The sequence below is a fragment of the Barbatula barbatula genome (assembly GCF_947034865.1).
Source record: "Barbatula barbatula genome assembly, chromosome: 25".
In the NCBI taxonomy this organism is placed as follows: Eukaryota; Metazoa; Chordata; class Actinopteri; order Cypriniformes; family Nemacheilidae; genus Barbatula; species Barbatula barbatula.
Genome location: NC_136788.1, coordinates 12,587,410 through 12,611,351, shown reverse-complemented (window position 1 = coordinate 12,611,351; position 23,942 = coordinate 12,587,410). Strand labels below are relative to the sequence as shown.

Here is a 23,942-nt window from a genome sequence, read left to right as displayed (position 1 = left end):
CAATGAAATACAGTTGTGGGTGGGGCTAATAAGCTTGATGCAAACTACATGGTGATGGTTGGCTGTCAAAATATTGTAACATGGAAGAGACAAGATTTATCGATTGACGCTTTATCACATCGAGCCTTGTAAGAACATTGTGTAACTATTCTAGCGCACGAAAGGGATAGTTCACCTCAAAATGAAAGTATTCAGCCTCGAAACCTCCCTGTAGCTGTCGAGGCGACTAAACGCTGAAAGAATTGTCATTTTTGGGCAAACTACCCCATTAAAAACATGATAGACTGTGACTCATTATGTTCCCTGGTTCGTACCTGTCAGGTTCTCTAGAGAAGAATGAATGGATTTGCTGCATAAGCCAGTTTTCTCTCTTCTTTCCTCTGTTCCCGCCGTCAATCCGGTCTGATCGATCTCTGTTTGAGACCTACAGACGGCATATTGATAATTCAGTGCCACAATTACAGCATTACGGGAAAAAAATGATAAAATACTTCACATACACTAAGTTGTTTTGCATAAAACCTCAAATAACCGTCCCACAAACTGAGAAACGAATACAAAGACGAACAATAACCTCACCTGTACATGAATGGAGCGACGGTAGCTGTGTTGGGATGGTTATATTGTTGTTGTGGTAGTTGCACGCTGACTGTGTTGCTGGCAATTGAGTGAGTCTGAGCACCAATCGCAACATCTTGGCTATTCTTCCCCTCTGACACCAAGCTTGAAGAAGAGTCTGAGCTTTTAATGTCTTTGTGTCCCTTATGTACAGATAAACTTCCTAACTTTCCATTCAGTGGGCGTTCTACATCTACACCACAAGGAGGCGACACTAACACCTTATTTGCAGCTGAACCTCTGCCTCCCTGGCTTGGTTTGGGTATGCCACTCACAGCTGCTTTTGAAATATCTTTCTTGGCAATATTGCTGTTTTTATTTGCTTTGGGAATGGACTTTTTAGACTCGGGTGCAACAGGTGTAGGGTGCTCAGTTTCTGCAACGTGAAGTTGTTTGCCAACCTTGGTTTTCTCTTTAAGTTTTGACTTGTCTTTCAGTTTTTCGGACGCTATTCTGGGAGCCAAAGCCCTACCGAGTGTCAGTTGTGCAATGCCTTTCAGAGCTAGCTTGGGACTGGAGCTCCTGGAACTGCTGGGAGTGACGGGCCGCTGGTTTCCAGGATGAGCTTCGGGGTGGATGGGGCAGATCTGAACCTGGCCTTCTTCCGGTTCTAGAGCATCCGGAACTTCTGCCTTGGAGGTTCGGGAACCTGGTTTGCTGTTGAAGAGCTTGAGCTTTTCAAGCATGGACTTCTGGGCGATGACTTTTGGAGGAACCTCAAGAGAAGCTGGAGTTGGCTGTTTAACTGTCACCATTGAGGAAGTGGCAGTGTGTTTAGCGCTGAGCGACTTGCTTCTCCAGGGTTTAGATGTTGCGCTGCTGCTGGTGGCGCAGCTGGGCGGAGGAATCGAAGAGCTGACTGGTCCATGTTCAACCATTATGGGTGATGGGGTTGTTTTCTCTGTGCATGCAAGAAATAATATACACAACATTATATAAAAAGCCAACGATACATTGTACGGGTCAAAATATTGATTTTATGCCATGAATTATTAGGATGATAAGTAAAGATTATGTTCCAACTGTAAATATATAAACTTTTAAAGGCGATTTTCTCAATATTTAGATTTTTTTGAGACCTCAGATTCCAGATTTCCAAATAGTTGTATCTTGGCCAAATATTGTCATATCCTAACAAACCATAAATCAAATGAAAAGCTTATTTATTTCGCTTACAGATGTTGTATAAATCTCAATTTCCCAAAATTGACCCGTATGACTGGTTTTGCGGACACATATAGTCTATTCGGCTGCACAATGTGCATTTTAAATCGTTTATTTAATAGTGACAATTTAAACAGTATATGCTGTAAAATTAATAAATAAATACATTGATTTATGACTTATTTCTACTGTTTTTCCCACATTTGGACATTCAGCTACTGTAACGGGCAACCTTCCAAATAGGAGGCCACTTTGGCTCTGAGAAAGTGGGTCAGATCTTTCAAACGTTACCAAGTGCAGTCAGGCTGTCACACACAGACACGGACAAGTGTGACGCCATTGGCATCCAGAACTACAGGAGGGTATTAGACAAAGAGCTGAGAAAGATTGCATAAAGAATGCCAAGTGATAGTTTACCTAAAAATGCTAATTCTGTCTTCATTTACTCTCCCTCAAGTTGTTCAAAACATGTAGAAATGTCTGTGTTCTGCTCAACACAGAGAAAGGTATTTGGAGGAACCAAAACTACTATGGTAGTCAACGGTGCCCCAAATCGATATGGTTTCCCACATTCTTTAAAAGACATCTTTTGTGTTCAACAGAACAAAGACACTTATACAAGTTGGAACAACTTGAAGGTGGGACAATGATATCATTATATTTTTTGTGTAAACTATCCCTTTAAGCCTACAAGTATGACATTTATTTAATAATAAATTATTACATTTACAGCCAGTATTCATTGCAGAACAACAGTCTTGTGTTTTCAATGCGCATAGTGATCATAAAGTTGTTTCAGAAAGCCCTGTATAATGCTCCGTACTTTGTAGAGAAGAAAAAAACTAGATTTAACATCATATGCCAATTCAATCTAAACTCCTCAATTAAAAAGGGAGAATTTTTTTTATCCGACCTTTGCACAACCCTGCCCAATAGAAATGAGAAAAGTGAGTTCATTTTCCTTTTCAAGTGACCGGATTTGGAAAACAAATGCAAATGACCCTGTGCTAACAGGCACTGCGGATGACATCGCTGACCGACCCGCTTCATGAAAAGTTTAGCGTTGCTTACCTTACAGATGGAGCAATTCTGTGTGCTTTTCATACACAGCCCAGAGTTCAGAGCAAAATTAATGTCACTCAGCCTGTATACTTATAAACTAACGTTTTTATTTTAAATTCAGCACGGTCACCCTTTCTCTCTGGCTTTCTCTCTCTCTCTCTCTCTCTCTCTCTCTCTCTCTCTCTCTCTCTCTGTGTCTGTCTCTCTCTCTCTGTCTGTCTGTATGTCTCTCTCTCTTTGTCTGTCTGTCTGTCTGTCTCTCACTGTCTGTCTGTCTCTCTCTCTCTCTGTCTCTTGTGCTGGCGGTTCCACAAGTGCACTAATTAGTGTGGAATCAGTGTAAACGCCTCATCACCAGCATACCAGAGCCAGCAGTGTGCAGCTGAACGGGCAAACACACACACACACACACACACACGTCTCCATGCATGCATGCACATGTTTACGTAAATCAAACATGTATGCGCAAACAGGACATATTGTTTATGGGCATCCTTGAGGGAAAACTGGGAAATATAATTTATTGCCAAGTCTCACAACTTTGTCCTAATCATGAAACATGAGCTGAACGAATTTGAGCTACGATTCATAAAACTAATCTCATGTAAAATGCCTCGTTTGATTCAAAGTGACAACTTCAGCTTAATAGATTCAGAAATTATTCATGTTTCATGATTAAGACCCATTAAGAGGTGACTCACTTCCAATAAAGGTGAAATCTTATTTTGTGAAGCTTCAACAGGGCCACACACACTGTACTCTAAAGTCTACAACGCAAATATCTTTCCCTGTAGTGATTTAAAACAATAAATAATATTGCACAAAATGCCAAATTTTAAACAGCCATCTGCTAAGATTCAGTAAATAACACACTTAAGAAACGAGAACTCCTACCGTACATGACGGAAAAGTGTGTAAATCATGCCTGCCATAATTACATGAAAACATGCCAAAAATGTGTCCGAACACAGTATGCAATAACAGAACCATAAAAATATGCAAAATATGAGCACTTATCCAACTCGGACAAAAAATTAAGTAAAGACGGATGCTCAAAAGGCCCACGTATGTTTTTGTTTAAAGGGATAGTTCATCTAAAAATGTTGTCATAATGCCTCATGTATTTTAAAATCTGTATATGACTCTTTTATCTGTGAAAGAAAAGAGAAGATATTTCGAAAAATAGCTCAGTATCTCCGTGTTCATTCAATGGGGGCTAAGGTTGTTTGTTTACCAACATTTCTCCAAATTTATTTGCAGAAGAGTCATACAGATTTAAAACGAGACAAAAGCGAGTATATCAAAAACTTCCCTTTGAACTTTCCCTTTAAATCTTTAATAGTATACTGTGTAAGCTTTATATAAAACAATGGACTACAAGACGTCCTCACTAATGTAGTGTAAAAAAACAATCCGCACACAAAGTGGAAAAACTACAGATGCAGTTTGTCTGTTAACAAATTTATAGTCGTATCTCCACACTGTCTAAACAGATTAATAACATTCCTACAACACACAGCTGTTCCTATAGCTGCAAACAGACTGTAAAACAAACACAGACACTGTAACAATACTTAAAGGAATGTTCAGGTTCAATAAAAGTTCAATTGACAGCATCTGTGACATGCTGTAGGTTACAGAAAGCAGTTTAGGTCCGTCGGTTTGTAAAAACACAAACTCTTTCAAAATACAACACAATAAAATTGTATGATAACTTGCCTCTTTCATTAGGACCGACAGAGATTGAAGTGATCACTCGGTCGCACTGGTTGAAACTCTGGCTGCGTCTGTTGGGGTTACAGGTTCGAGGTTTACACTCTCCGCCCGCCCCAGTCGCCCTCACTGAGGGGCTTGGAAGCCTGAAATAAAGTTAGAATTAACCAAACTCATTCATCCAGTCCCTTGAAACGGCTATTCATGCTACAAAGACACATTACATAAATGAACTACAGTGACCTTATAATATTAAAGTCAATATGTGATCATATGAAAGAGAACAAAGTGACTATTGAATGGGATTCACATGCTTGTTTGGCCCCGAGGACGCAAGGCTTTGAGGTATCGCAACATGACCAGTAGATGGTGCTCTAGCCTTGTCACAAAAGGTAACATGCATTCTTGCTTGGCACGCCACGCATACATAAGAGTGGATGAGGAGAGGTAAATCAGCGAGGGGTTATGTTTGGGGGGTGTAGAAATGTGGAAAGCCAACCTAGAGTTCTTTTTCTGAGCAACTGTGAGCTTGACAGCTTTTGTCTGATTGGAGCCTTTGGATGCATGACTTGATAATAAGGAGAAATGCAAGAGAGAAAATAACAGAGGAAGTTGGAGAAGAGATGTTTTAAAGCACGTTCTTATTAAGTATAAAGGAAACTGTATAGGATGTTAAAGATGTTGCTATAGCATAAACAGCTGCAGAAAAAATAAAGAAAACATTTCAAAATAACTTTCAGTTTTTCAGAATTTACTATTTATATGTATGTGTTTGGGTAAAATGATCATTTGTGTTTAATTCTGTGAACTACTAACAATATTCTGCTCACACTTCAAAAATAAATATTGTTTCTGTTTGCATTTATTTGCAGGAAACGATAACTAAAGAAACAGGAATGGTCTCTTAATTTGATCATCTTTTTAAATGTTATGTAAATGTAGGCACTGTCTAACTAAGAGCTTTTTAACACAAAGTGTAATGTGAATAAATGCTAAAGTTTTTAATGTTCTGAAAAAACTAAACTAACTAACCAGATCAAAACAGACCCAATACCCAATTCTCTGATAACAATTGAGATGAAAAAAATTTTGCATACCTTGTACCGATTTTGGATAATAATTGCTTTAACATTTTTTTTTTATGTTTAAAGAGTTGATATTACACATCGTCATTCTTAACAGGTCAAATGGTTGATATTTGTTAAGACACTTCTTTTATAAAGGCTCTTGAAAGGAATTAATACGATACCTGGACTGTAGGTCTGTCAAAGGTTTTTGCAAACATGGAGTTGAAATGTAGTTGGGTTGGATAGGAGAGGGGCAGGGAGAGTTGTAAGGAGATTGTCCAGTCGAGGTGTATGGAGAAAGGGCAGGACTGGCGCATCGGTGGGTCTGGTTGTTTTGGAGTTTCTGAGCATTGCTGGACGGCTGTTTAAAAGTCTGTTGCTGCTGCTTGTAGCGAGACAAGCTGAAGAACAGGCCTAAAATGGCTTTGAGATTGCCACTGCGGATCTCTGGATTAGAAAAGACAAAGAAACTATTTCAGCAGGTCTGGCCATAGTGAGAGAGCTTCACTTAAAGGGATAGGTTGTTCCAAACCTGTATACATTTCTTTGTTGTGATGAACACAGAGAAAGATATTTGGAAGAATGTTAGCAGTTTACATCATCCACTACCATAGTACTACCAGATCTTGTTCTGTTGAACACATGATGAGATATTTAGAAGAATTTAGGAAATCAAAGAGTTCTCGGGCACCTTAGAATACCATTTCATTCTTCCTACAATGGTGATCAATGATCTCCCAGAATTGAAAATTACTAACATTCTTCCAAATATCTTTCTTTGTGTTCATTGGAACAAAGTAATTTACTATACAGATATGAATTACATGAGTGTGATTAAATAATGACAGAATTTTCATTTTTGGAAGAACTATCTCTTTATGGGTCACACAATGAGATATAAACCCAAATGCATTTATGTTTCTGCTCACCTTCAGCACAAACTCCTTTTATATTCAATCCTTTAGCAGCCAGAAATCCTAGACAGGCATCAATATTTTCGATCTGTCACAGAAAGAAAAAGTTTGAGATATAAAATCAATACTATTTTTGCTGATTCTTTTTGGGCAAACTCGTCCACGCTCAAAGACAAAAGATGGCAAAGGTGTTTATAGATAAGCTGCACTTCAAGGAAATATAATTCTACATTAATGCACACCCATATAATAGTTAGCTTGAATATGCTTATATTTCCTTGTTTTGATTGATATGTTATTTTGTGTGGTTTCTGGAGACTTAGCATTGTTTTTTTTTTGACATACCATTTGTGATTGACTCTGAGGAAATCCATTGATAGTGCCGATCTTCTCATTAGCTGCAACGAGATAATAAAGAATTTGGTTTTACAAACGTAGCCGTCCCGTGTCATCTGTACAGTTTATAATAGAAATGACAGGAATGTGTCATCTTGTCCAGAATAAGTGAACAGATTTTTGCCTTTTTTCTCAATAAAAATTTTCACAACTTGCTTTTTTAGGCTCATGAGATATCCACAAATGACCCCTTCTCATTAACCAATCGAATTTCATCAACTTCAGAGCTAAACAGATCGAGACCCATCCAAAATAATAAAGGTAACGGCCAAACTTGTGCTTGCTTGCCCATTCCTTCCCCTTTTATGTTCTCATTACGGTTACCCTTACAGTGGAGCAAAATTGCAGGTTTTGTTTTCCACGAAAAAATGATGGATTTGATTCAACTATGGAAAATAATTTTTTGTGCGTTTAATCTTACCTACAACCTGAATTATTTCCGCCAACAAAACGCCATCTGCAACGTCCTGTTGAAGGTCTTTAATCAGTCGCTTGTGTCCAGACTTGGCTAGGTAGTGGTTGGCCCAGTCTGTGTAAATCTATTCATCCAAAGAAAAACAGAAAGAGTCATTTAACGTCTAACTCGGTAGAGATCTCTGAAAGACAAATCCCACACTGTGGTCCATCAGCTTAGATAGCATTTACATTTTACAAGTTATATTTCATGTCAATTTGATCCAAGCAGGATGTCAAAACGGTCTAGAACACCAGGGTGCACAAACATTTCCTGAAAATTATTATATCAAGTCCATACAATACTCTCTCTACGGTGAGTAATTTGATAGTATACACACTGGAAAATATAGTAGTGTATAGTATAGTATAGAGTGATATAGTATGCATCTTAATGCAATTACACAAAGCGAGCACTAGGAGGCAGCATCATTTTAACTGGCTCCATTCTTACAACAACTAGAACAGAGGTCAAAATAAAGGGTCATTGAAAGAAAAGTCCATATTATAAGCCTTTCAGTGATACTTGGAATCACCATTTAAATTTTTTAATACGTTTTTAATACGGATTCTCTCTGCGAGTTCTGTGGGAACCGTTCTATCCATTCAATGTAAACAGCTCCAGGCAGCAGCAAAATAACCTCCACCTCCAATAATATAAACATATGGAAAGATGTACACTCTGTTAACAAGTGACCGAACTCTTTAGCGTATACATTAACAGTTAATGCAATGACCTTAGAGCAATATTACTCAAAACCACACAGCGTTTCCAAGTTTAAACTTAATAATCAACTGGTACCCAGCACACATTTTGAGACTGGGCATCAACATGCTGGCATTAAACTAAAGTGACATTAAAATATGTGTTCTGAGTTTGTCACACAACAGAAAAGTGTGTTATTAACCACCCAACCAAATTTGAATTGAAAAAAAACCGAATAAGTAAATAAAATAAGTTAGGAAAAATAGGCAGGACTCTCTGCTCTCAAACGCTGGGACGTGTCAGCTCTCGCCACTGAAACCACACCCACTCGCGGGAAGCGGCCATTGTCATGACACCGCTTCTCAACTGTCAAATACCGCTGGGGCGGGACCATGCATGCTCGGATGCCCGTTTCGCCATCGAGTAACCGTTTTAGGCCCGCCCATAAAATCCTGAACACAGAATTGGTGAAAAAACGTTTTAACTCCACAATACAGTATTATATACTTCTGAGTCTTTGTAACGTGTTTCAGCAATATATTTCTAACATTTATGATGTGTTTAGAACAAAATCTCTGATTTCTCTTTACCCGGTCCAAACTAGGTTTATATATTATCCGTTTATTAGAAATCAAACACCTCTAAAGTCATAAAATGTACTTTCCATCCCTTTGCTTTTTCAGTCATTTCCACATTTTCCAAATGAAAGATTAAAGGAGATATTTAAGAAGCGAGTAACAACCCTCGCATTGTTTTACAATTGCAACCTTATCCTCACACCAGCTCTTAACCAGAACACACTCATTGAAAGTGCAGTATTTTCCATCCCTCCGGCCAGAACAAAGCGAGACAGAAGTACAGTAGTATATTAGTACCAGTGTTTGCTGAAGGAATCCCACAGTTGGCCCTCAGCATTGGTGTGTGTGTGTGGTGTCCATATGGCCAAATGCCCACCTGCAGTGCGGCTCACCACTACTAATAGAACACTATAGTAAAACCTCCACGACCGTGTCTATGCGATCGTATGTGTGCGTGTGCCGTAATTACAGGCCGACCGGCTGAGCTATTCATTCAACTTCACCACATGAAGAACTTGGCACTACTCTCCCTTCAAACCTCTCTTGAACGTACAAATCTACAAAGCTATATAAACAAGTGCACACACACCCACATAGATGTACTGTAAACTTGCACACCAGAAGCAGAACGTTGTTACTTTTTACAGACAATTGACTCTGACCAGGTCAGCAGGGGCTATTCTTAAAAACCAGAGTATTTTTAACATGTAAATGTATAAACACGAGCTTTCGGCCGGATTATGAAGGGACAGAAGTCACAATGCGGCCAAGATAAACCGTTTCGAAGACCTATTACAGACACATGTATTGTGGCATATCGGTTATGCCGAAACAGTTGGAGAATTATGGGAAATACGGAGAAGTGATGCAACATATTTTGCAACTTAAAATTAAATAGAATAGAAAAAAATGAAAAAACACAAAAATAATACTCATAGCAAATATATAAAATATAGTATATAAATATTGCAGCAAGGAAAATCGCACATTGTGACCAGATCACCTGCTCAAAACTGAGAAAAAAAGTTGAAAGTTGCTACATAAATGGCACAAAAAAAAGATAACAGGGTGTTACCAAGATGTTTAAATACACAATGACATTAAAGCCTGTGGTAAACCATGAAGTGGTTATGTTTTATAAAACAGAAAGCAATATATACATTATTAATAACATATAATTTTGTAACACTTAGTGGTTAATGCACTATTTAAAATATGAGGCTAAAGTATCTAAGTATATCTACGTGTAATTCAATTTCATGCTTATAAAGGACCTTCAACAAAATAAAAATCAATCAGCATCCAACAAAAAATTATATATACAGCCAGACAACAACAAACAAACAATGCATCAGTCTCCCAACCTGAGGATCTCCTGATGTTCCTTTAGTTGTCTGGTTCTTTTTCTTTACGTTTGCGAAGCCTTGCTGCCTATAGACGGTTGACTTCGGAGGAATCAGGCTGGAATGCACGGGCTTCAGGGGTCCGTTCTGGTATGCCGCTACCCTGGCTGGAATTGGCAGAGCCGTACCATGCACGGGTTTGGGCGATCCCGACTTCATCTTGGAGGCAACTAGAATCGCAGGCATGTTCTCATGCTTTTCAGTCCAACCACTTTTGCAAAACTGCAGTGTGCACACGAGCGTCTTGGCACGAGGTTGTCTGGTTGCAAAGCAACCGCACACGCTGACTTAACAGCTGGAGAAAAGTGTTGGGAAATGCGTCCACAAACCCGAGTTCATGCGGTGCTGGAAGGCACAGCATCACAGGGACGTCTACGCGCACTCGCTAAACCTACCAATAACATGACTTTCCCATGAAGATCGCACACATATTCTCCGTCATCAGCATCTTCGGGGCTTTTCTCGTCCGGTGAAGCTCTGCTTAATATGTGACTCGAGATCCGGGCTCCGCCCGCCACCTGCTCCCAGTTCCACTCATCCCAATATAGCCCAGCACAGCCGCTGTTGAAAAAAAGTCTGCACGCTGTGGCAGGCAGAAGTCACTGATAAGAGGGAAGGCAGGATGCAATTTGTTGTCAGCGTAAGAGAACTTACAGTCTGCACAAGGATTTCTAACCAGCCTCCAGATGCCAGAGACTTGAGAGGGATTAGAAACCTTTAGCGGGGCAGCAGATGTGTCCTATGGGAAAACTCAAGACTAACACCCCTGGGTGACAGGCTAATCAGCCCTAATGCTACCCTGCTCTGCAATGCACAATCTGCCCTATCATTACAATACAAGAACAAGGAAAGGAGAACAAATGTGAAAAGAAAAGTCTTGCCTTAGACTTCCTTTCTTCCAGATTTTTGAAATTACATTTATAGGAAACCTACACTGACATTATTAAACGTATAACGAACTAGTACCACTAATATTGAAGGATAATGCAAAAAGGTGGTCAAATTAAAATGTTTAAATAGAATTCTATCATCGTGAATTATTTCGTGGAACAAAAAATTGAAAAAAACAGAGTCACCATTCACTTAAAAATGCTACAAGTGAATGGTGACCCAGTCAGTATATTGATTAATATAATTTGATGAATACATAAGATGTCTACTCTTACACAGAAGAGTGGGAGCGATTAAGTTGATTCAATGTAAAACATGACAGAATTTTCATTTTTGGCGCATTATCCCTTTAAAGGTACAATGTGTAATTTTTTGGAAAATGTATTGACAGAAATGTAATATAATATGCATAACTATGTCATCAGAGGTGTATAAAGACCTTACATAATGAAGTGTTATGTATTTATTACCTCAGAATGAGTCATTTCTATCTGTATACACCGCAGGTCTTTGACATGGAATTTGCCATGTTGTTTCTACAGTAGCCCTAAATGGACAAACTGGAGAACGTGTTTTGTAAATACGTTCTCTCATTCGGCAAAGAAGCGACAACGCGATGACATCTTAGCCTTGTGTCAGCCAGCGAAGTTCTTGGAAATAGAGGGGTGGAGTTAAGCGTTGGTTGCAATTCGCAACCTCACCACTTGATGCCACTAGATTTTATTCATTGGACTAAGCATTGTTTGCTGCGGTTGTCATCTCAACAAAGCAATTTACCCACCGCAAACAACATCTATTAAACATTATTAAACTCAGTGCAGGTCAGAATTGGGCTGAAAGCACTTTTACTAGGAATCAAAATGTTGTGCGCGGTTATACAATGAATGAAACTGTAAGGCTAGCTCACTTGATTTTCAAGTCAGTGGATTCCCATGCCTGGTCGCATTTATAGCTGCATGCAGAGAGAGAGCAATTGGTTATTCACGCAGCCCAAGAGGAGGCTGGGGAGGATGAAATTTTGTCAGGACAGCAGTTCTATGCGTCTGCAAAATGAACTCAATAATCCCTGTGGGGGAAAAAGATACCCACCGCCTCTGCAGCCTGTCAAAGCGCACCGATGCATTGTTTCCTTAGAGACTCGCTGTCTTCCGACACTAAAACTGTTGAATTTGCTAAACTTGAGATGGTAATGTTGAATGGAGAAGTGAATAATATCTTAAGCTCCTTTCAAATCCCCCTCAACAGGTGCAAAAGGAAGCGAAGTTTAAAGGGACAGTTAAAGGACTTCTCTCAAAATATCTCCATGTCTGTGCCACAGAAAAAAGTTACATATAGGTTTTAAATGCCATCACAGAATTTCCATTTTTGTGTGAGCTATCCCTTTAAGATTTAAGTTGTAATTTTTCTCCCACACATGACCAATTTATGCAGTAGTCATCTCTGCATGTTAAGCAATTGCGTGATAGGAGAAATTCATGTTGCATTCAGGTTTTCTCTGGCCCACATTAACAAGAACAGCACCGAGTATCAAGTAAAGGGCATCGTAATAAAAACCTACCGCACGACCGCAATAACGTTGGGTGGTAGGTACAGGTTGCTAAGCTGAGGCTTTGGTAAACACATGTGCGACCGCAACACACAGCATGGATTCAATTTTGAAAACCCATGTTGTTAAACTGGATGTGATCATTGAAACCACAAGAATACCCCTCGAAGGCAAACTCATTTTGGGCGGTGGTTTACAATCCAATGTACCCACAGCAGCAGATATCCAGCTGTGCGTGGCCAACCGTACCATCCTTAGACAAAAATAACCCATTTCACCCATTGTAAATGAACCTGGTATGACTATGCAAGGTAATTTATATTTTATATTTCAAATGTTTTTTTTCGGAATGTGCCACTATACATTACATGTAAACATCGAACATTATAAAGAACAGAGAAAGTCCATGAACACAGCTTGGGGTCATCTGAAGCAGGCTTTTCTTTCCATTAGCCTTTACAACTGGCTCTAAAAGATAAGCTTATTCCATATGGCCACTCTTCGTTTGTAGACATCTGCCACGATCATTCCTAACAAGTTGCTCTGGACAGCAGGATAGGTCACAGCTTAGTTCACGGTTTACCTTAAACAGTAAGGACAGATAAACATCACGCTGGTCTGAAACAAACAATGAAACGGTTGAACCCATCACGTTTAGTATTAGCTTATGACACTGTCTCCTTAATGGAAAGCTATATGTATTTTCACAGCATTTTCTGTGGAAATATGTGAAATCTTGTTTGAAGGTCAAAGACTTTGCATGACTAAATGTCCCGTAAATCAACCTTGATACACTTCAGGTTGATAGATAATATACTTACTCATCAAGAAATATTCAGTTTGTCCTTGCACACTCGGATGAAGTGATTTTTAAATCAATATAACTGTCCTTAAGGTCAACATGAAACAGCATTCACAACTATATTACTTAAATATGACATGATTGAAACAAACAGAATATATATTCATACATAAACAGGGGTAGATGAACTAGAAACTTCTTGATGAAAAAAATCAATAACATGTATCAAGTCAATACGGTTGACTCAGATTTCGTATCGACAACAATGTACTAAAAACCTAAGGTTGTTTTACAACTGAAAGAAAAAGATGCAGCAACGTTTTCAATGTTACAATCCAAATGTTTCATCTGTTAACATTAAGCAAAAAGCTTGAAACGAGAACTGGGTTGTACAGTTCATCGGTAGACCCTATCAGACAAACGTGCAGCAGGATGGGAAACAGACCCTCCACTTTAACAAAGCACTGCTGGGCGGTGACAAGGGATCATCACCTTAGAACTATCAGCTAAACATAATAACATCCTGATCCACAACTAGGCACTTTGAGGCATTTATGCTGCAATGCCCACACATCTCGTGTAATCCTAAAGGTCCAGAGAAATGAATCATTAGTTTTATATAAAAGTGAGCCGAATTAAACGCAGGATGCAGACACAAAGATAGTGATACACAATCAGCTGAATAGCTGATGCCCGATTCTATATAGCTTCATGAAATTTTGTGGACTTTAACATCCACTTTTTCTCGATACCCCTTTAAATTAGCAAAATAAAGACAAAATTTAATAACCTAGTAAACTCATGGCTCATATATGAAGCTCACGCCAAACGCTTCCTTCGCGAGACAGCAGACGGTGACTTGGCACTGTGGTGTATTCCACTTTCCAAGCCAATGATTAGATTACAATTTGTATGCACAGTCAGCAAACAATCTCATTACAGACTAGATGCCTCGCGGTCTCCAACAGGGTCAGAAGATCCTGATCATGTGCAGAATCAGACCTCGTGAGGGATCACGTTCAAATATCCAACCATTCAAGTCAAACATCAGTAGCAGTGATGAAACGTTTTATCAAACGACTCCCTAAATAACCCTTCGCAAATGCATACTTTGCTTTACCATTAAGCAAAAGGTCCTCAAAATATGTTGACTTAGTCAACAGATACCTTTAGTCAACAGATACCTCTGCATTGATAGAACCTTTCACATCTACACAGAAGGAACAACGAGGAACCTCCGACCTGAACAGTGAAACACATCAAAAATAAGAAGCATTGAGCAACGACAAAGTCAAGGTTCATACTCCGATACAATGCAAGTCGGTTTGGAGAAAAGCGTCTGCCAAATGAATCATGTAAATGTAAGAAGTAAAGCTCATAAACAAAAGAAGCATCAGAAACAAACACAAGAGTACAGGCCACACCAAACACCACCTGTTTCTGAATCCTATTAGCACAACCTGCTCCTCAGGCTGTAAGGTTAGGTTAGTAGGGGATTTCAGTGATAAGAAACATTCACAAACCGTTTCTAGCATAAGGGGTTTACTGACTATTCACACATGATTACCATCTTAGCCTAATGCTGGTCAAGCTGTTAACACGAAAACCTGAGGGGAACTAGCTGAAGGTTGAATGTGTTTGATGCAATGATGTAACTGGAACTTAAAATCGCAATTGCAAGTTACTTTATAAAATTAATGTTACTTCAAGAACCATTTAAAGACCAAAACCTAGTAAAAACAGGCATTTGTAATATGATGGTGCCGACCAGTGTTTCCAAAGAACAAGTACCTGTTTTTGAATACATTTGGATAAAGTGAATGCAGAAAGACGACTACATATATATGTATATATATTTTGTTTACAAATGTATTTAGTCAAAAAAGGTTCTTTGGATTATAAAAAAGTAAGAAAGAGCTGGTTCTTTAAAGAACCTTTGACAGAATGGTTCTTTGTGGAACCAAAAATGATGGTATGGCTGTCAAGTACCTTTTACGGACCTTTATTTTCCATTTAGTCACTTAGCAGAAGTTTTTATCCAAAAAAAGATTAAGAGCGTATATAACGTGAATGCAACAGGAACAAGAGTCTATGGTTTAAGGTAGGACACCCTGGTGCATCCTAGATAGCATTTCTTCCTTGGTAAGGAGGTCAAGGGCAAGTGAGGGCTGCTTGTACAGGAAAGAAAGAACAGTTGATAGCGAGTGGATATAAATAGGAGGAGATACAGCGGAGTCCTGCAGTGGCACGCGAGACACAGTTGCCCTGGAGGAAGTAAACGTGCGAGAACCCACCACACAGGAACACATACATGGAACAATGCCTCTGCCAAAGAGATTAGACAAGAGGGACAGGAGATTACGCTCCTCTCCTTCACATCACACAGATAAGGTACCATATCAGTGCACTGCAATGGGATGCATAGCTGCTGGCCAGTTACTGGACACTTTTCTTCCAAAGTGATTTATGGTGGAGGCTATCCCAGTTTTTACACAATGGTGAATGGTGAAAGCTGAACGTGTAAAGTAATAGTTTGTTGTCTATATGTCTTCTGAATTTGTTGGAGAAACAGACAGAAATTCAAGTTATTTTGTAAAAGATGAATGCATGAGTCTTTCTGGCTTGAAATAAAGAACTTGACAGCTCTGTTCCTAGTATAAAGACAGTCATACAGGTTTAGTGTGAATACGCCTCTAAAAACTACATTTGTGGTGAGCAAGTTGATGTCTCATTTTGGGTTTTTTTAAAGGATTGCTTCAGAGGAAAATGAAGAACACTTAAAAGCACACATGTAAAATCAATTGGCAACCGGGCCAGATAAAACTCAGAAATAAAAACAAACCATCCGATTAATGTAATTTCTTGGGCTGTGCAATTGTCGACTCCTTTGTTGCCAAATCCTCGTGGCTTTGATATTTGGTTAAATGTACACGCACTACTACACACAGCAGTCCAGCTTAATGCTAATTGCAGGAAACACACAAAACCCCCAAAACGTAGACGTATGTGTTGTCAATCAAAAACTTCTTACCTCATGGCAAAATCGACCAGCCTACATGCAACTGGGAGAAATAAAGTCAGGAGCTACTTTTGGAAGTACATGTACAAGCTTTCATGAGCTTTCAGCGTGTTAGTGTAGTAATGTGCCTACAATTCCAAAAGGTTTGTCTAAAAGATTCTGAGCAGTGAAGTTCAATGTTATGCTTAATTGTAATTTATTGATTTATATTGTGTTTTGAACAGATCTTGAACATAAACACTAACATGCATTCAGATTTATAAATCAATGAGGTTTTCTGTAACAGCAGTCTGCAGCAGTGCTGTCACCTACTGGCAGATCAGTCACATAACAACTAAGGGAAGTATAACGTCCATAACATCCTCTTGCATTGAATATATATATTTAATGAAATAAATTACATTCAAAAATCACAAGATTATGAGTTCAGGGTACCAAGATTTTACACTTTCGCTGGATTCAACATTCAGGAGAACATATTAAAACATGAATAAACAGATTTGAAATCTATTTGAAACAAAATCATATATAAAATCAATAAATTATGATAAGAGAGACTCACATTGAATGCATTGGTGAACTACACTCAAAACTACTTAGTTAATTCTATCTTGGGGTCTTTGAGGGCTGTGCTCTCCAGCCCCCCTTATTCTGATTGTGAGGCATCTCTAAGGGTTCATCTATTATTTATTGAAGCAAAGCCATGGATGGGGGAGGTTTGCCCTTTGAAAACCCACCACTACCATGAGGTCTTCACACCACTGGTTCCACTCACTCACGTATTAAAAAGCTTGTTCCCATTTTCTCGACAAAATAAGGGACAGATGAATGGGTGAAAATATGATGAGGGGTTTTTGATTCATGCACACATTTTACTTTGGCATTAAATACATTCAGTGGACAAGTGGCAACCATTTGATTATTTTTGTAAATCATTGCTATTTTTTTATATAAAACATAAAAGTATGACCATTGGGCATTATTATAAAAATGTATAATCCTGTAAAAAAACGGATAAAGTACTGGCAGAAAATGACCGGTACATTTTCCTTTCATTTCACAGACATTTCCGTTAATGCTCAAAAGTAATTTAATGGAGAGCAAAATGTTTAATACTGTCAAAAATGAGTACGGAATATTTATTCATATTAATACAGTATTTTTTTATCTAGAGTGCATTATTAAATTGGTTTGCTCATCTTAATATCTTGAAAATAAATTCTGTAAAACATTGAAGATTACAGAAGGAAGTTATTAGAAATCAGGAATAACAACAATACAATTCTTACATTTCTAAAAAGTACTTACAATTGCCAAACATGTAAGAGAAGTAACTAAAAAAAGTTAAGTCTCTGAAACTAATATCCTAAAAATGTTGCTTCCATATTTTTACTATAAGCACAACAAAAGTACTGACTACAGATTTGATTTAGTTTGCATAAAACAGTAAATTCTGACATTTTCACAAATCAAACAGCAAGAAAGTAACAAGGCTAAGAACCCTCCATGAATAAAGGTAATCCAAAGGCAAAGCTCTTGAACCTGCCCGGATCTGAACACAAGTCACCTCCACTCACATCAGCAGAGCCACATAAAGCACACTGTGTCACTGAGCTTACAAGTCAAAGAAAAATGATCTCCTAAAGAAAGACTCGGAATTTCCTTATCATGCAATGTTTTCATGGCAAGTAAAAACTCAATCCAACATAGACATAATATGTCTGTCTGTGTCACAGATCAAAAAAAAGATTACAGTTCAAATATGAAAGATTTCTGTTATAATTCATCTCTTCATAAAAAGAAACGCTGTGGTTATATCAACCATCAAAAGATTGTTACAAAACAGAACTGGGGTGGTAAAATATAAAAATTTTAAGGTACTGAAATTATTGCCCTGGGATGTTCATCCATGGGTACCACAACAACTTCAAGATTTCCACAATGCAGCACAGCTGTTCCTTCACCCAATTTAACTCAAACTGCAGTTACAAAGAGAAGAATAATTTTGTGAATTAGCATGACAACAGGAAAACAATCACAAAAGAATCATGCAGAGAGTGTTTTATCTAAAGACACAGCAGGTACTTTTGGGCTTACAAAACTCCAAAACCTCAAACATCAGTATTTGAAGTATATGGACTTTAAATTATAGCGAAGAAAGAACCAACCTCTAAAACCCTAACAAATTATGTTTTTCTACCTTTAAATCTATAAAGTAACAACAAAACCACAAACACCAAAATAACATGCGATCCAAAGATACTCATGATGATATTAAATCCATCGGATGCTTGGGTTTGAATCCAAGCATGAACAAAAACCATCCTACAGCCTCACACTGACCATCTATCGTGCGGAAAATCAATGATGAATGTAGCATCTTATAATAAATGCTTATGCATGACCCTGGAGACCAAGTCTCTGCTCAAAGAAAACATCAGCGCGCCTCAGTCTTGACAGTGGGACAATACCAGTGGCTTCTTCTGAATAAAGAATTTGAAAGAGCAAAATTACACACCCTCAGCTATTCCGAGGCAGACGTCCTTTTTAAATGGAAGGGCAAATGATGCATATCTCTTCAGTTTGGGTCTCTGGTGTGTGGAGATGCAGGGTGAGCTTGGACTTGTCCAAAGAATGGCATCGCAACGGCAAAGCAAGAAATGTTAAATAAATATCTACTGCACACACAGCCAAATACCCACAAACACATCATGCAGTCTAACCTTCTTCCACATAATTTCCCCCCCCAAAACATTAGGAAGATCAAGGGAGGTCCTGACTCCTAAATCAACATCATTCAGAAGGAAATACACACCAATGATTCCTTTACATTGACCAATAATATGGTATGAATAAATAATGTTTTCAACCTTCAAACATCACACACACTAAAAAAGGTCATCTGAATATTAATGAGGTTATCTCATGAATAATTTCCACTAATATCACCAGCTTTTATCACCTGATGAGGTCATCTGTGCTTTCAGATGGTTACAACTGTACACTTAAAGAGACCCAAGAGAAACACCGGAAATATATGCTGACATTTGAAGTGAATGGGAACTGAAGCTGTCAGTAACAGAACATTGGGCCAAACATCACCGTTCGCATTTTACAGAAGGAAGTCATGTGGGTTGAGGACAACATTAAGTTGACAAAAAGTTACATTTTCCTTTAAGAAATATCTAAGAATGTCACACAAACAGATGAAATGGACAGATTTACAAGTTAAACAGAAACAGCACTTACTATTGGGAATGATGTCACACTAGAAGGTCAAACCGCAGTCATACAGAATTAATCTTTAGCTGACACCTGACCTATCTAAGGCTTCAAGGTCTTACCTACTGACCCATATATATCATACTGATCTATGGACTGTTAAAGACCAAGGAAGCAAAGACTTAAAATGACAATACGTATAAATCGTTGTACACTTGACTGTATTATATAGCCTCCAGTATATACACCTTATTATGTCCAAAAACAAATTCCCAAACTTTTGACCACAAAGTTAATCACAGCATTTCAGATCGAATCAGCTGTCATGGTAATGTGTAATAAAACAAACAGATAGTAGCAAAAAATTATGTTTTGGTAAAAAAAGAAGATTTCTGAAAAATGCATCATGCAGTTTATGCCATAATTATGTAAAGTGTATTATATCTTAGCAGAGAAACTACAGAACAAAGATGTTTAAAGGGACAGTTCAACCAAAAATGAAAACTAATGTCTTTATTTTCTCGCCTCAAGTTGTTCCGAATCTGCATACATGTCTTTATTCTGATGAACACAGAGAATGATTTGGAATAATGCTTGTAACCGTACAGTTCTTGACCACCATTGACGATCATAGTAAAGTTGATTTGTAATTGTCTTTGTTCTGTGGAACACAAAAGCAGATATTTAGCAAAATTTCTCAGTGTTTCTCAGTTTTGTGTCCATACAATGGAAGTCAATGGAGCCAAATGTTTTCGGGGCATTAACCTTCTTCAAAATATATTTTCTTGTGTTCTGCAGATAGAAACTCATACAGGTTTGAAATGCCACGACGGAAAGAAAATGCTGAAATAACTTTTGGGTTATCAATCCCTTTAAAACCTTAATCCAATTATGCAAACCACAATTTTTGCACGTTCACATCGCGCACATCTTCTTGGGTTCAATAAGGCCATTGGAAATCGTTAAACTTGACGGTTTTGTCACTGGCAATGATTAACTCTAGAAACAAATCAACATTAAGCATGAGGTCACCAACAACAAACCACATTTACTTTTTCTAAGCGGAGGTGAACCATCACTTTAAGCCTTTCAAAGGTTTAAAAGAAAACCTCAAACTTCAAAATCTTGACCTGCAGCCCAAGGGATCGTGGTTGGGCGAGTGCCTGGAATACTAAGTGAAATCAGAAGATTTCCCTGACACACATCTGACTAACACATCCACGGCAAATTCAGCAAGAGGAACTTTAACAGCGCTAGACAGTTTGACGCAGAGACCCTAATGTCGAATGGCAAGCTCGACTTTATTGAGAAGGAAGACTATGGACAATTCTCCATTCCTCACGGCCCCTATAAAGTGATTAGATTCCATGTCAGTGGAACCAGTTAACGGTGATGACAGCGAAAACAGTAAATCAACACAGAAACTGAATTCGGCCCATGAAAGTGAGGCATTCAGCAGGAGGAGATCGGAGGGGCACAATGTTTTAATCTGGATTTATACGGTAGACCTTGAAAATTGCTTGACATCCACATGCGCACACATGCAGTCGCACAGATGCGCAGATTGGGTTGTTGAAAGAACCCTTCATGAATTAAATCAACATCTCGTCTTAATTCAGAGAAAACAGGCACGCCAAGGGTTGGGAAGAACAACCTGTTCTTTGTTGAACTGTCAGGCCATGACACCCCTTATAATCATAATGAATGTGCAGCTGGACTGCAGGTGAACTAAGCAAACACTTTATATTGGCTACAGAAGAAGTGAAAGCCTTATGTTCGATGTTTCTCAGAAATGTTTTAATGTTAAAAGAAAAAGCACAACTGACTTACGAGGCAAGAACGTCCACCAATAGACTTTTTGTACATTATGCCACACTAAAAACGTTCGCAATACGTATACATACACAATACAGTAGGACATGGCATTCACAGTAAATGACGCAAGTCATTTCCCAAAACAAACAATTACTTTGAACCAAACTGATCCAAAGGTCATGAACCGCCTTTAGTTCTAGAACGTGACACCTAGAGGTGACACCTAAAGTGTAGTTGATCTCACTACCTAGAGACAAGAATCTCTAATATGTGACAACAAAAGTGTCTTTTTTTCTTAAAACACTTTTTTAGGACCACTGTGTGCATGTATTTTTAAAGAAAACCCCACGAACACCTCATCTCCCAAACATATCTATATGATTTTCAAGATTACACATTAACTTTACCAGTGAACGCTTTAGTCAATCATAAACCAAGGGCTTCCAGAACATTAGCCAGCCATAAGTCAGGAGTGATTTGAGGTTGATTCTTTATGATGTGGATCCTACAAGAGCCTCAAGGTCCATCTGACACCCAACAAGTCATTAGACCTAATCACTCTCACTTACTATGGCAAATTATCTAATGCCTTGGACAGTCAACGCTAAATGTGGCTCCACCGAATTAAGAGCAGGTGCCCCAGCTGTGCACATACGGGCATCGGGGGCATCCGTGTCGATGGGAAACGCCACACTTCGATACAAAACAAGACTGTATGGATTTCATACTACCATAACAGTTGCTTTATTTTATTCTTAGCACATGTATGTTTAAATATTCAAAGACAGATGCTCATTAAAAATGTATTATGTATATTTAGTATTAAACATTTATTGAATGCACATTCTGCTCGTCTTAACATTTAGAGTAAGAGAAAAGAGAATTGTGAGTATAAAATAATCTTTAACATTTTACAATTTTTACACATTCTTACTAGGGCCGTCACGATATCAGATTTTCACTATTGTGTTTATCGTGTGTGAGGACTTCACTATAACAATACTATCAAGGTAACTAAAAACTTTCATCCTATTAAGGGTTTCGTCAATTAATCATCCTTAAAAGACAAATTGCAGGCAGAAAAAGTGCTGAATAAGTTACGATACGTGTGAATTAACACAATATTGATAATTGTGGTTCTTAATATCAATTGACCATACATGTTGTGACAACCCCATTTACATTGACACCCAAAAAGCTTGGTAAAAGACACCAAAGTCATAAAGCAAAACTAATACTTATCAAAACCACAAAAATAAAGAACATCTTACTTTTTTCTGGTCGTCCAGAGCATGGGTGACAGTCGGTCTCTTCTGCTGCTGAAGTTGGTGATGATGTGGACAGAGTTGTTTGCCTGTCTCCGAACGTACCTCCATCACACCAGAAACCTAGGACCCCCGACCAAATCTGAACTCTCGACTCGAGATTCTTCTGATACTAAGATATCCCCTGATTCTCTAGATCAGACATTAATTTTGGTAATTGGCGCTACAACGAATATGTGATCATTGCGATCAACCTCTACTTTGCTGTTTAGCTCTTCAGTGGATTTCTCCGTCAGAACTGTGGCTGGAGATCTCGCAGGCATCTTTGGATGATGGTCCCAAGTTAGGTGATGTTAATTGAATTTGCTGGGGGAGGTTCGGGTCTCCAGTGATGCACGAGTGAGCTTCTCAAGTCACCTTTCATATCAGCCATGGAGCTGTCATGCTGGAAATCCTCTGCCACATAGAGTCATGCACGAGTTGTGTGAAGTGTGTTGGGGAGAAAGGGAAAAAGTAAAAGTGTCAGAAACTGGTTCGGTTCAGATTCAAGTCTCTCTGTCGCTTTAAAACAAAATGTTTCGATTGCACTAAATTACAAAAGTACTCCTGGAGAGATGTGCGCCGAATTCAATTCATCCGTTGTGAATTCATGTTAGCAATTGCGTTACGTAGACCAATAATAAAATGTCAGGGCAGTTGTGAATGATAAACTCTCTCGCAATACCGTACATCAACCAACACTTCAAATACACTAACAGATAAACCAACAATTACCTTAGCATGATGTATTATGTTTGATTTAGGAAAACAAAACAGCACAACTCTTCGGCGTCCTGCACGCCGAGCACCGGCATTGTTTATGACGTCATGCCCCTACACCCGCCCCTCCCCCACGCACGCCCCCAGCTCCACCCCGAATGATCTTCAACCGGCGCAAAAGAGGTTTTCCGCAGCGTTTTTCGTTTCCATGGGAACTTCTTTCAATGTGGATTTGTATGCCCCCTTGAGGGGCCAGCCCTGTCCTATCCACTGACCTGATATGCATGACACGCCACAATGTGGAGATGAAATGCTGATTATATGATTTTAATCATCGACACTCATAGGCACTAAAGATGCATTATTGTGCTAATGCGCGGTAGACTTGTTTACTGTATTAGCCCACATTAATTTCATGCATTCACCCGCAATTTCAGCTCACATGAAAGCGTTACTTATATTTGTTTACTGTTTATAGTATTAATTCGGTGGTATTAGATTTTCAGCATTTCAAGTTTCCACGTGCACATCAAAACAGTAAATCCTGTT

At 38.6% G+C, this 23,942-nt stretch overlaps 1 protein-coding gene across 1 annotated transcript in view; it reads right to left on the bottom strand.

Annotated features, from left to right (window-relative positions):
• The window catches only part of nav2b (neuron navigator 2b), a 66,977-nt gene extending 43,430 nt beyond the window's left edge, over window positions 1-23,547 (bottom strand). Inside the window, exons 1-9 of the mRNA XM_079450452.1 lie at window positions 23,409-23,547; window positions 22,641-23,090; window positions 7,356-7,473; window positions 6,884-6,936; window positions 6,554-6,626; window positions 5,807-6,071; window positions 4,564-4,703; window positions 580-1,519; window positions 315-424 (exon numbers count right to left, since the gene is read on the bottom strand). Coding sequence (XP_079306578.1) covers window positions 315-424; window positions 580-1,519; window positions 4,564-4,703; window positions 5,807-6,071; window positions 6,554-6,626; window positions 6,884-6,936; window positions 7,356-7,473; window positions 22,641-22,745 — 1,804 coding nt within the window. The 5' untranslated portion in view covers window positions 22,746-23,090; window positions 23,409-23,547. The remainder of the gene's footprint in view (window positions 1-314; window positions 425-579; window positions 1,520-4,563; window positions 4,704-5,806; window positions 6,072-6,553; window positions 6,627-6,883; window positions 6,937-7,355; window positions 7,474-22,640; window positions 23,091-23,408) is intronic.
• Window positions 23,548-23,942: the final 395 nt, after the last annotated feature.